The sequence below is a fragment of the Dermacentor variabilis genome, chromosome 9 (assembly GCF_050947875.1).
Source record: "Dermacentor variabilis isolate Ectoservices chromosome 9, ASM5094787v1, whole genome shotgun sequence".
Taxonomy (NCBI): domain Eukaryota; kingdom Metazoa; phylum Arthropoda; class Arachnida; order Ixodida; family Ixodidae; genus Dermacentor; species Dermacentor variabilis.
In genome coordinates this window covers 105,098,150-105,111,703 of record NC_134576.1, presented here as the reverse complement: position 1 = coordinate 105,111,703, position 13,554 = coordinate 105,098,150, and the positions used below count along the sequence as shown (strand labels likewise).

Here is a 13,554-nt window from a genome sequence, read left to right as displayed (position 1 = left end):
TCTATTTACGCGGTTCCAGACTTTCGCCTCATCTGTAAACGAGTTGATGTTCGATAAAAACTTTTGCCAGCTCTCTCTTCTGGCCTGTCGGCGGGTTCTCCTGCCTTGAGACTTAACTTTCTTAAAGTTAACGAGATTCTCTGCAGTGGGCGAAGCGCGTAGCAACCCCCACGCTTTGTTTTGATTCCTACGTGCGACTCTACATCCATCGTTCCACCACGGGACATGCCGTTTGCATGCCGAGCCACTTACTTCACGTATGCATTTAGATGCGGCATCTATAATAAAAGCTGTAAGGTAATCCACAGCAGCATCAATTTGTAACGAGGACATGTCATCCCATGATATGCTAGTTATGGTTCGGAATTTCTCCCAGTCGGCTGTGTCGACCTGCCACCTAGGAGCCTGTGGTAGATATTCGTTTTCTTTAAGTGTTCTTAATAGTATGGGGAAGTGGTCGCTTCCGTAAGGATTGTTCGCAACTTCCCACTCCAGTTCAGGCAGTATAGACGGGGAAACTATGCTGAGATCAATTGAAGAAAAGGTATTATTTGCAAGACAGTAATAAGTGGGTTTCTTCTTATTCAAAAGGCACGCACCAGAAGAAAAAAGGAACTGTTCAACAAGACGACCTCGCGCATCTATACGACAGTCACCCCACAGGGAGCTGTGCGCGTTGAGATCGCCAAGAACAACATAAGGTTCTGGCAATTCGTCTATAAATGACTGGAATTCATGTTTGTTTAATTTGTAGTGTGGGGGTACGTAAAGCGAGCTAATGGTGATGAGTTTGTTTAGGAGGACAGCTCGAACTGCCACTGCTTCAAGAGGCGTTTGGAGCTGTAAATGTTGACACGCAATGCTTTTGTGGATAACTACAGCTACACCTCCCGATGATGCGATAGCATCATCGCGATCTTTGCGAAAAGTTATATACTGTCGGAGAAAGTTTGTGTGTTTTGATTTTAGGTGTGTTTCCTGTAAACACAGCACTTTTGGATTGTGTTTGTGTATGAGTTCTTGCAAATCATCAAGGTTTCTAAGGAGACCTCTGATGTTCCATTGAATGATTTGTGTATCCATGTTTAAGGTAAATTGGTGCTGTGTTTACGGAAATGGAGTGGATGCCTTATATTACAGAGCCCTTTCGAGGCCCTGTAATAGGGGTTTTGTTCTTTCTGAAGCGTTCGAGCGAGTCTCGACGCTCCTTAGGCGTTTGGTGCGCCTTGGGGACAGGTGTAGTGTCCATTGCCTCCTGTGAGACGCCGGACAAGCGCTCTTGTGAGCGAGAGGTTTTCAGAGGGAGTCCCGCCTTGGAGGGCAAGACCCCTGCGCCCACCAGCCCGGAGGTCGATGGGGCACCCTGAGGGATTTGGCTGCGCTGGCCGTTGCCAGCGCTGGAGGGGGCCTCGACGGTTGGGGCAGCCTCGGCTGTGCCCACCTTCGGGGTCGATGGCTCCGTCTGCTCGGTTGGCGGAGCAGCGCTAGCTGCAACCACCGTGGGGGCAGATGGCGTGACTGCCGACTCACTGACTGTGGGTCGGACAGCCGCCGGAGGCCGTTGTGACGCTGCCCCCTGACGCGCCACATCGGCAAAGGTTTTCCTGGGCAGGTACGATACCCGCCTACGTGCCTCCTTGAAACTTATATTTTCCTTTACTTTTATTGTTACAATTTCCTTTTCTTTTTTCCACGATGGGCACGACCGCGAGTACGCGGCGTGCTCCCCATCACAGTTTACACAGTGGAGAGTGTTCGCACAAGCTTCAGTGGCGTGTTCAAGGGCACTGCATTTGGCGCATGTTTGGCGGCCTCGGCAGCTCTGCGAGCTGTGGCCAAAACGCTGGCATTTGAAGCATCTTAGAGGATTTGGCACATATGGTCGGACACGGAGCTTGATGTACCCGGCCTCTACAGACTCGGGCAGACTACTTGAACCGAATGTGAGTATCAGGTGCTTTGTTTGAATTTCTTTTCCATCCCTTCTTATCTTAATTCTTCTCACATTGACAACATTCTGATCACTGAAGCCCTCCAGGAGCTCAGCCTCTGTCAGCTGGAGCAAATCGTCATCCGAGACAACGCCGCGGGTGGTGTTGAGAGTGCGGTGTGGAGTCACTGTTAATGGAACATCTCCAAATGATACTAGACTGGGCAACTTATCGTACTGTTTCTGATCATGGAGCTCTAACAGGAGATCACCACTTGCCAGCCTTGATACCTTGTAGCCTGGACCAAGGACATCAGTTAAGGACTTTGAAACTAGAAAAGGGGAAATGTTTCGTACTTGTTTTTCTGATTTTTCTGAGTGGATCACATGGTAAAGTGGGAAGTTTTGTCTTTGTCGTCCAAGGAACTGGAAAACTTCATCGGTGCGCCCTCTTTTGTGAGGGCGATCAGGAAGCGGAGGGAAGGAGCTAGCCATAAAGGAATTGAATTTTCGGCAACAACGCCAGCCACCCACCATGGAGCCCTACAAGGGGACGTTACAGGGACTGTAAAAACAGGTCCTGCAAACGCCAGCTTTACGTTGTCACTATAACCAAATATGAGATAACCTAGGTTGGTTATTCACACAAGGTTAACCCTTGCTGCCTGGAAAAATTGGAAGTAAGCGGAAGCTAGGAGAAGACAGGAAAGATGAAAAGTAAGAGAAAGGCGAAGATTAGAGGGAGAGAGAGACAGGAAAAGGCAACTACCGATTTCCCCCGGGTGGGTCAGTCCGGGGGTGCCGTCTACGTGAAGCCGAGGCCAAAGGGGTGTGTTGCCGCCGCCGAGGGGCCGTAAAGGTCCAAACACCCGGCATTGGCTCAACCCCCAGGATCCCCTTTTCCCCGGACACGGCTAAGCCGCGCACGGCTACACGCGGGAGGGTCCAACCCTCGTGTGCTCGGGTACGTGGTGTCGCAACACACCAAACGCCTGCTTGCGCAGACGCCCCTGCGGGGGCCCGTCAGAGACATCACACCATCGGCTTAGACTGAACGTAGCATTCAGGAACAATTATCTATCTCGCATTGGGCGCACCACTGAAACCTATAGTATTGTGGTAACTGTGGCAGCTTACAGACAATGGAGCAAATATATATACTTGAGTGCCCCACACACTGTAACGAGATATATCATATTTAGTACCAAATGTACATGATTTGCGGCAGTCCGCTAACATTACCTAGTACCTTAGGTTCATCTTAGCACCCCTATTCTCGATTTCTTTGATTCCTTATGCAGAGCAGCATGTCAGCATGTCAATGTTCTCGTTGAAAATATTGGGTACGTAGTCCTCTAAAAGGTCGAAAAAAAGGATGCCTCTTGTCTTTTAGCAAAGCCTTCACCTTGAGGCAACGTTTCCGCAAGTCGATTAGTGCTCGCAAGGGCTGCAACTGCTTTCCGCAGCAGTGTTAACATAGCTCGCCCTACCACCAGGCGCAAGCACCAAGCGTGCATACAAGAAAGGCACCAGCCTGAAGCCAGCGTTTACACTTAGGATTTTAGCGTTTAGCAGTCGCACTTGGGTCCAGGGTGAGCGGCATAAGCACTTCCAGGCACAGTAGCTGCCGACCTAACGAACGTCCTTTTGACAATATGTTGGCTCCAGTTTGATGTCTCCCTTGTTCTTTCACTGTCCGCCACACCGACTCCATCGTCCTGTGACCCCTTAGCAACAACTGACTCACCATTGATCCTTCGTCGATGGAATCCAAGCTGAGCACCGTCACGTGGAAGCTGACTACAGTAGGCTTTCCTGCGCATGGAAGAGGCAGAGTCGTTTCGAGAGTGGCAATGTGGAAAACGCAAAAGGCTCGTAAAAATTGCCGTTGACATGATTGATCAAAACCGTTCGGGAAATCGTGTACTTGTCGAGCAGTCTTGGCAAAGCAAAGCAAAGAATAGACAAGCAGTGCTGTCATGCAAATGTGGGATTGTGAAGTATTTTTTTTTCGTAGAAAACATGCGATAAACTGAATAATTTTTGTCATCCCTTGCTAAATCTCCCACGGGTGGACTTGTGACCGTGACAAAAATTCGATTTAGCACTCCCCAAACACTGAAATTGAGGACAACCACGAGAGCATTTGAGGAGAGAATAAAGCGAGTTGTCCACCGTTTCGTCAGTCTTGGTCGTGGAAAAATTGTTCTTTTTAACTGCGTAGTACATCCCACTTTTTTGTTGGTTGTAATCTGTTGAAGAAGCACGTGGTTCGCCACCATCACCGTGAAGACAATGAGCACCAATCACCTTTGCGCCAAAGGAAAAATTGTGCTCGCATTATGGGACACAACGCTGTTGTGACTGCAAAATGTACTGTGGCAACCAAATTTTCGTCTTACAGAGAGAAATGTAATTTCGCATTCCCACAATAAAGTTCAAGCAAGCGCCAAAGATGAAAATCGATCAAAGTGGATAGAAAGCGAACAAAGCAAAGGAGATTTACAAGGGAGGGGAATAAATTCCAAGCTTGCTAGAATTTTTCTGTAAATTTCTTGGATATAGCTATTATTCTTATTTAAAGACTAACATTCGATTGTTCACCAAAGAAAAGGAGAATAAAATGGAACATAAGCATTCGCGAAGCGATCTCATGGTTGAGAATACCTCTCAATGAAACTCGTTTTTATTAAAGCAACAGCAGTCGTAGTTTCGAGCTATTGTGCGGGCTATTTCCCTATTGGCAAGATAGTGAGAAACACTGCAAATACTTTTATGAAGAAAGAATTATTGTACCCTAATACTCTGCAATTACTTCTGTTCGCGGTGTCGGTAAACCGTACCTATATACGACGAGCAACTAAATGCAGCGCCATGCGAGCGTATGAAATGCTATGAATGGAATGTCATGCAAACGGCAACATCGATTCACAGCAATTCAGAGCAATTCACAATTAGTGAGAGAGACAGAAAATAATGCAGAGAAAGGCAGGGAGGTTAACCAGAGGTTATTCCGGTTGGCTACCCTGCGCAGGGGGAAGGGTTAAGGGGAGAAAAAGAGAAGCAGAGTGGAAGGGGGAGATAGAAAGAAAGAGAGACAAGCACGAACAAAGCGTGTACACTACAAAGGGGTAGGGGGAGGCATTCTTAGAGTCTGTCGCGAAGCCCCGTAGACCGCAGGAACCTTGATGACGCGAGTAAGGCCTTCAATGCGATGTTCTTTCGGAGCATTGGCCTAAAGCTTTTAGGTCTGACACCGGACGATTGTCCAAGTGGTCCAGTAATCTGCAAATCACTTGTCTCTGAACAATATATCGCGGGCAAACACAGATAATATGTGCGAGCGTCTCGTCGATGTTGCATGTGTCGCACGTGGGGCTGTTGGCCATACCAATGAGGAAAGCATATGAGTTCGTAAAGCCAACACCTAGCCACAGACGGTAGAGCATGGGCTGTTCACGTCGTGGTAACCCAGGCGGGAGGGGCATCCATATGTCCGGAGACAACGAACGCAACCGACACATGGTGAAAACATTTCAGTCCCACAGGGGCAAGATTAGAGTGGCTAATGTGGCGAAGCAGGCGCCCGACTTTCATTTTCGTCCGGCTGCTTGAGCTACCTCTGCCACGCCCACTATAAGCGCGATAAGAAATCGCGGCAGAGGCACCAAAGGCCCCATGAACCAAGACCACTCAGATAGCACAAGGATTGTTCACTCGGCTCCATGACGTCATGCTAGTGGCCCGAAATTTCCGTTGCCAAGGCTGGAGTGGCGAAAGCGGTGACATCAAAATCACTGTTGCTTACTCGGAAGCATCCCCGTTAGATTCTATGACAGTACACTCTTAGGCAAAGTTACACCCTTTGTGGTGTATCTCTGCCAGACAACGATAATCGTCATCTGCCTTGCTTGCGCTTCCTTTCTTGAAAACCCCACGCCCGCTACTTTCCTGTCGGGAATGCTATGTCATGCTCATAACGCGAATGCAGTTCGTTACTGGAAAGTACCGGGCTCGCCGCGTTAAAGAAAGGAAATGCGGACAAGGCATATGACGATTATTGTTGTGTGGCAAAAGGGTGTAATTTTTCCTAAGAGTGTAGGGCCACAGCATGACGTCATTGATCGGAGTGAACAGCCCTTGTACTATCTAGGTAGTGTTGCATGAACGCAATGACGCGAAGCTGCCGACCACTGAAGCAGCTGTTAAGAACACAGTTCAAGGATGCATGCGCCGATCCTTCGGAACAAGTGTGACACTAGACCGACACACTGAAACTTTTGTTACCGAATTACGAAGTGAACAACTGTTTTGTGGTGCCGGTCGATTTGTATAAATTGTTTTGTGATGCTTTAGAATAAGGTTTGCCTGTTTGCAATTTCCTTCTGTGCATATCTGAAGCTGCAAGAGCGTTTCTATCACCACAGGGCCCTCCTATGCACAACATTAGCGCCACGTGGGCCAATTCCAGAGTCAATTGAATTTGCGTTACATAACGATAACACCACGATCCTCCCACATACGCTTAGGCGCCGCCAATAATGAAGGCCTTAGATTTGAGCTTCTTATCTTTTTACTAGATATGCAGTTGTCAGAAGGAATTGTGCTTTTCTTTTGGAAGTTCGACCACCGTGTGAATATTAATAAAGGGGGTAAATATAACAGCAATAATCCTCACCGTTTTCCTTTGGAGGATCAAGGCTGTCGTACTCGGTTGGATTCTCGGGAAGAATTGATTCGAAGTCTAAAGGTTCTTGCCTGCAACGAAACAAGTAGCGGTTATGGCAGGTGGATAATTTCGTCAGTGAAAAAAAGAAAGATACTGCAGCTAGCAGACTAAGTGCTCCTCTTTTCCTTTGGGCCCTCTTTTAAATATAAGAACAACATGTCAACTGGCTACCTAATCATGATTCGAAAATGTCGCTCCATTGTAAGCATCACATTAAAACATTGCCCCGCTTTCGATACATAAAAAATTTGTATACTACCATTCGTGATAAGGAAGTTTTTGCTCCTTTTAATACTTTTTTCTACTTCGAAGGCGCTTTGAGACGCATTGCTCTATGGGTAAAGAATTTACCGCGTAAACAAAACCAGACAAAAGGTTCACAGCAGAATCGATACATCAAGTCACCTGTTCCCACCCCAAATCTCTCCTACCCACATGCCACGTGATTTGTTCTCCCGAGATTCAACTGTGCAGTAGGAATGAAAGTTACACCATGTAGAACAGCCTCCACTATTATCAATAACGTCCAGGGCAATTTGCCGTGCGGCCAAGATTGCGTTTCACACAGAGACGCGAAGTACAGCTGCACGTGATCACGGTTTCACCGGTAGTCGGTTCACAACATGCACAACAAGGTGTTTGAACTCGCCACCTCCCGGCTTCAGATACGTCTAGTAATCAACAATGGGTGAACATAGGAAGGCTAAACGTGAGGCCAACGTTTGGACAAAGGGCCCTGACCAAGGTATTTCCCTTTCTGCAATGGTATCATCGAGACTGACCCTTCTCTCAATTATCGCTTCCCCGGCAAAAAGACTGCAACGGTAGTGTTCGTTTGATAAGGCTAGAGGTGGAAAAATTGTGGTGGTAAAACTAAGAAGGCCGAGACATGAGTAGACGAATTATTCTGCGCTCAATAAGACGATAGAATTGTATTTAACCTTCACACTACGCCTGGGATGGCTACAAGTGACCTTTCTGCAGAGCATCTAAGTAGATGAAGAAAATCAAGGATTCCTGGTGTAAGTGTCTATCTCTACTACACCTTTCTTCATTGCGTCTTGCATTATATTTTTTGGCAAACTTTCCTACGCCTACTGAAGCGAGGTAAACAGATAACCCTATGTCACCTTAGCCCTATCGTCATTGTTTCTAGTTTGAGTTGTTATGGTTGGATGAAACGTAAAAGTATATTATTTCTAACGGCACTGAACAATCATAATGGGGAGGCGGATATGGTTAACTATGGTCTAGTTTCTCGCCCAACTAATAAGTGCACATTGGGCTGTAAGGTGAAGCTACTCCAAATTCGCCCAATTCTACAATCAGCCATCCACCAGTGGTCAAACAGTTTCGGGTCACCCCCGCTTTGCCTGTCTGTCACGCGACATCACAAAAGCCGCGAAAACGCCCTATCCGATATGATATGTGCACACTGATTATACATGATTATACAGAACAAAACAAAAACATTTATTTGTTTAGACGCCTTTTTCGCCATTAGCCCTCTGCTGTTGGTCAAACGTTTTCGGGCTGCGCTTTCTTCGCCTGTCTGTCTGTCTCGCGACGTCACAAAACAGCGAAAGCTCACCGAGTCAAAGTGCCGTGTAGGTGTTAAAACGCATTAGTATGCCGAAAAAAAAAACTGAATTCTTTTTATTTGAATTGCCGGAGACTACCCCGTTCCGAAAGGAATAGACGATAGCTGCCCGCCGATTGCTGGGCACTGGCTGCTCGGAGATGCTGGGAAGCATAGGTTTAACAACCAACGCAGATTCTCGTATGCCTTGGTTCAGCGAAGACTCTATAAGTATTACTTGTCGCTAATAATTCAATTATAAGTGGGGTTTTTATGACGCAACAGCTAGTTTGACTGTAGTGCGCAAAACACGGGATCATGAAAGTTAGCAGGTCCTGAGTAAATGGCTGGCTTTAACGACAATGACAAAAAGCAAACAATAACGGTGGCAAAAACATAATTTATTCACTGACTTTCGGCAAACGCTAAAAGCAGTATGCAGCGAAGCCCCATGTCATAAAGTCTTTATTCTTTCACAACGTGAATTATGCATTTAGTTCTTAACAAAGAGGCGTAGAAAAAACAAACGAGAGCGAAACGCACCTGGTTAGTTCCATGCTGAGGCAGAGCATACATTGGAGCAGGGCGGCACGCAAGCATCTCATAGCGATGCTAACCGCTGACCGGTTCCATTGGCCCCACAACTGCGGCGCTCTGGACACACAAGGTGTGAAGCATAATGATAAGAATCCTTCAACCAGTACTCTGTAAAGCAATTTGCACTCCAAAGAGTGCTCTGTCTATAACTCACACCCTTAAACTCATTACGAACGTCAGGGTGTGAGCTATAGAGGAAATGTTCTTGCCTTACGAAGCCTTAATGGCAAAAATGCGTTTGCATTTTAAAGTCCAAAGTTAGTTTACAAAGTCCCACCGCTCAGTTTCTATTCTTATTTCCCAGCCGCTAGTCTAAATAATTGGCTAGAAATCATTAGCATCCACAATTATTAGTGGCCGAAAGAAAATTATTTGCTCTCATTTCGAATCAGAATGGATAGTGGCAAAGCCTGCGGCATTATTTTCTTCAGCCTCACAAATAATAATGCAGTAAAGAACACTTACATTGGGGCGTTTTACTTTTGGAAAACCCGATCCAGTTGCGAGGTATGCCATGTAGTAGTGCACTCAGGTTTAATTTCGATCACCTTGGTTTCTTTCAAATGCTAATAAATTTTGTGTGGCAGACGAGGCCTGGGTTGAACCCACGACCTTGAGGTCAGCAGAACAACGAAATAGCCTCTAAGCGGCGGGTACAGTGGCCTACCAATAAATGTGTCAAAGTCAAAAAAAAATTATTCCAAGATGATTCAGGCTACCGCGAAAGAAGCAAAGATGGAGGGAAGGTCATTTTTTTTTTGCACTTCATAGCGAGACCTCTCAATTACAGAGTAATATAAATTTGGACATAGAGTACAGTCAGTAATATCACATTTTAAAAAAAATAGCAATGTGCGAATCACCGGCAGCACAAACCACACGTAAAAAGTCAACTGTTTGCTGTAGGCATAACGAGGAAAAAAAGAATTAGTACCCCTCCACCATTACTTGTGGTAAGCGGCACGTCAAACAACCCGCAAGGCATAGCATAGTGTCTTCATATCGTAAAGTGGTCCTACGAAGCAGCCATCGGACGTCTGTAGTGAACTAGAGTCACATTGGTAAGCAGTGAATTCAAAAGCTCCGCCGCTCAGTTTTCATTCTTATTTCCTAGCCGCTACTCTAAATAATTGGCTAAAAATTATTAGCATCCACAAATGTGGACACCATGACTGAAAGGCTAATTAATTTTACGTGGCTTGATAAGACATACAGAATCTAAAGAAACGAAAAAGAGAGAAATGATCAGGTTACAAAGGCAGCACTCCTGTGCCTACTTTTCCAGGAGGCAATGGTATTAGTGTAGCACTGAGGCAATTACTAGCGAGTTCTAGCTTGTACGTAAAAGTACGACACTTTTGCGGAACGCCGGGTTACCGGTCACCTAAATGGCAGCAAGAAATGCGGGTAGCTATACCTCGTGACGATGAGTTTAACCAGAGAGCCACAAACCTATTCCTCCCAATAGCTTGCCATATTGTACTTAAGTGATAGTGTAAGGCTTTGGTAGGGATATTATTGTTACCGTGCAATCGTTTAATTATTTTCCTTCGCTGAGAACATTCGCGCAACCCGAAAACACTTCAAACGCATTGTAGTTACACAGAGTGTAATGAGATGTCCCTACCGGTGTTGCCACTGCTGTCCACGGCTCCGTAAACCGGCATTCCCAGTAATAAACTTACGGGCAAGCTAAGAGTCTTTGCTATCGTGTATCTGGCTACGCAGGACTCGCACCGTTGATTAGATCAGTACCAATAACATTTGCTGGTGGCGCTTGCTGGTATACCATAAAATCACGTTGTCTATTATATGAGCTTAAACTGAAGTGCAAGCCAGTCGAAAATGACGTTTGCATGCTCGCCCGTGTTTGCAACAGCGATCAAGTGCAGGCTACAATTTGAATACGTTTGAGGCTACGCTGTGCCTAGAACCACAGAGGGATTACCTACTGCAGTTCATTGCAAGAAAGCGTAGCAGGTGCCCCGATCTGGACTTTCCTATTCTTGCTTGAGCTTGTGCTGACCGTACACAGTTAAAAGTATTAAAGGAAACACCTCCTAGGTCTCGTCTTTACATTGTCTTTTACCAATTCATTGTATTTAAAGAGTAATAAACTGAAACTGAAAACCATGTATTGTCGTAATATCAAACTCGAAGCCGTCGCTATAGCAGAAACTTCTGTTGTATAAAGTGACAAAATTTCTGTAGTGGCCCCTTGCCTACCGGTCGTCTCAACAAAGCCAATTCCACATGTCGCAGCAGAGTTCTTTCCCTCGTAAATATAACATATTGGTGCTACGGCAAGAGCAGTCCCGTCGCGTCGACACAAACTTTCGTTCCTTCTGCGAGCCGACAGGCAATCCACAGAAATCAACTCAACAAAAGAAAGGTTGACATTTTGTTCCTGAAGTTTAACGGTTTATAAAGGAAATGCCTTTACGATACCACTGAATATATCAAAAGGAGGGACAGCCGCCCAGATGGCGTGTCATGACTTATTAGTGCAAAAGGGAAAGACTGCGATTTAAAGCCGTAGGAACGGGAGTGCTGTTGGCAGTGTAAATGAAAATTACACGTTTAAATTGCCACTGAAAGTCGCAAAAGGCAAAAAAAAAAGAGACTCGGAAATGTCAATGAAATCTTGGTGCGTGGTAACTGGGAAAATGAGAACGCTGTACACATAAGGTCGGCTGTTATCAAGTGCCGCATAGTTACCATTTAAAATCCTAGTTCTCGCATTACATATGCAGTTGCGCCTTATTCTATGCCTAGTGTTAAGTAAGAAAATGTCCAAGCCAACGAGCGGCGCCAAGTTCGTGGGTATCGAGTGGAGCGGCAGAGCCGTGTCATCTCTCACTGCATGGCGGCACAGATGAGCGCTTTTGTATACGCGTGCCAATTTAGGAGCGAGTACTCCGAGATCTGTGGTCCCTCTGCGAGAAACTAAATGCCATTGATATAACCGTGCCATAGATGGGGGGGGGGGGGGGGACAGCACTACAATATGTTTATTGGATAAATAAAACGTACATAACACAAATGAGAAAAAAAAGTGCAGCAGGTGCTGTGTGTGGTGCGCCAGGCTGCACCCGCTTGGTGCACGGTTCAAGGGTGCACTGCACCAGGGCGACACCTTGCCTTGAAGCACTCGCAACTGAGGATAAGAGTGTAGGGTGCGCTACTGTATACCTCGGGCAATCGAGAGCCTAGGTGCAGAGCTGACGGCGCACTACTATACAGCGTGGCTAAAGAAAAATAAAGAAAGAAAACGAAAAGCTTTGGCTTGTATATGTGACCAAAGCAATTGGACACGAAATCAGGTAATCACGTAGCTAATATTATAGAAATAATTCAGCCTTTCAAAAAAAAACATAAAACCACCAAACATCGGGCTTGATAAACCAAATACTTCTTTCTTATAGCTAGGCCCGCACTTTTCGCGCGTTTTCCATAAATGCTGGCGTATATAATCGTTATCGCACTCAGGTATCACTGCTGCCAGCGCGTTTCAGCGTACGACTATAGATTCTCACGGCATATGGAAAAAAAATTCTGAAAGAAATTTTCGACATTTCTACTGCGTTTTCCGCGTTACCACTGTATGATTCGATACTGACCGGTAAGCTTTTCATTGCGCTGAAGAAAAGGAAGAACAAAACAATGGGTACCATAAATATTCGTTGTTTAACATGGCATAGATGCGCAGAAAGAAGAAAGAAACTATCGGGAGCACGCTCACCTGTATTCATAAACAAGCTTTCACGATTCATCAGCGTGTATACGAACCTATACCGGCCAGTCACAATGTCTACATAGTTTAGGGAAGGCCGCCAGCCAACTGTTGATGAACAAGTAATTTTCTGTATTTAACACTTGTGCTGCTGCTATCGAAAATAAGAAGGAAAAATTATTGGATTGTTTCAATGGGTAAACTGCGTGACACAGCTGTGCTCTGCGCATTTTGAGTCATCAGTCTAGGGGCGGTGACAAGATTCCTCTATATATTCGCATCAAACAACAAACAACTCTGCTCTGCACGGATCTTTGTAAAACTTGAAGCGTGGGCAATACGTGGAAGAACAGTTAGGTGTCTTAGTTCTAGACTAATTGAATACAGAAAATTTTACAGTGCAGAATCGAGCGACACCAGGCTGAAATCGTTAGCGTGACAAGAACGGACAGGAGCAAACAAAAGAAAAGAAATAAATGGAAACGGACGAACAGGACTAACCAAACACCAGAAACTGGCACAGCGACATAGCGGCGAGCTCTTTCCTCTTTTCATCGTACACAGGCACACCCCCCCCCTCCTCCCACGCCCATGCAAATAAAGACACACATATGAGCACACACAAACGCCCGCACAACACACGCATAGAGAGACACGAAAATAAAAAAAAACTGTCCAATGAAAGGTATAAGGTAAGGTATAAGCATAAGGTAAAATACAGTATGCAAGGGTTTCTTCACACATACTGCAATGCCATACACGTGTAGAAGACGAGTAATCGATTCTTAAATGTAATTTACAAACAAAGCTACGTGCATGGTGCAGAACGCAAACAATGTAGGGGCGTGCTGTTGCCAAAACAAAAAAAAAACAAAAAAACTAGCGTATGCAGGGCGTGTAAGTCAGGATGTGAGTAGAAATTTTCCACTACGGAAAGGACGTTTCTGGAGCGGCCGTATTTGTTGAACAACTCTCTTTGCTGCTAT

General features: G+C 45.7%; 1 protein-coding gene across 1 annotated transcript in view; it reads right to left on the bottom strand.

Moving 5' to 3' along the window:
• Window positions 1–8,881, bottom strand: part of LOC142557209 (glycine receptor subunit alpha-2-like) — a 37,364-nt gene extending 28,483 nt beyond the window's left edge. The window contains exons 1-3 of the mRNA XM_075668900.1: window positions 8,782–8,881; window positions 6,609–6,688; window positions 3,678–3,745 (exon numbers count right to left, since the gene is read on the bottom strand). Coding sequence (XP_075525015.1) covers window positions 3,678–3,745; window positions 6,609–6,688; window positions 8,782–8,843 — 210 coding nt within the window. The 5' untranslated portion in view covers window positions 8,844–8,881. The remainder of the gene's footprint in view (window positions 1–3,677; window positions 3,746–6,608; window positions 6,689–8,781) is intronic.
• Window positions 8,882–13,554: the final 4,673 nt, after the last annotated feature.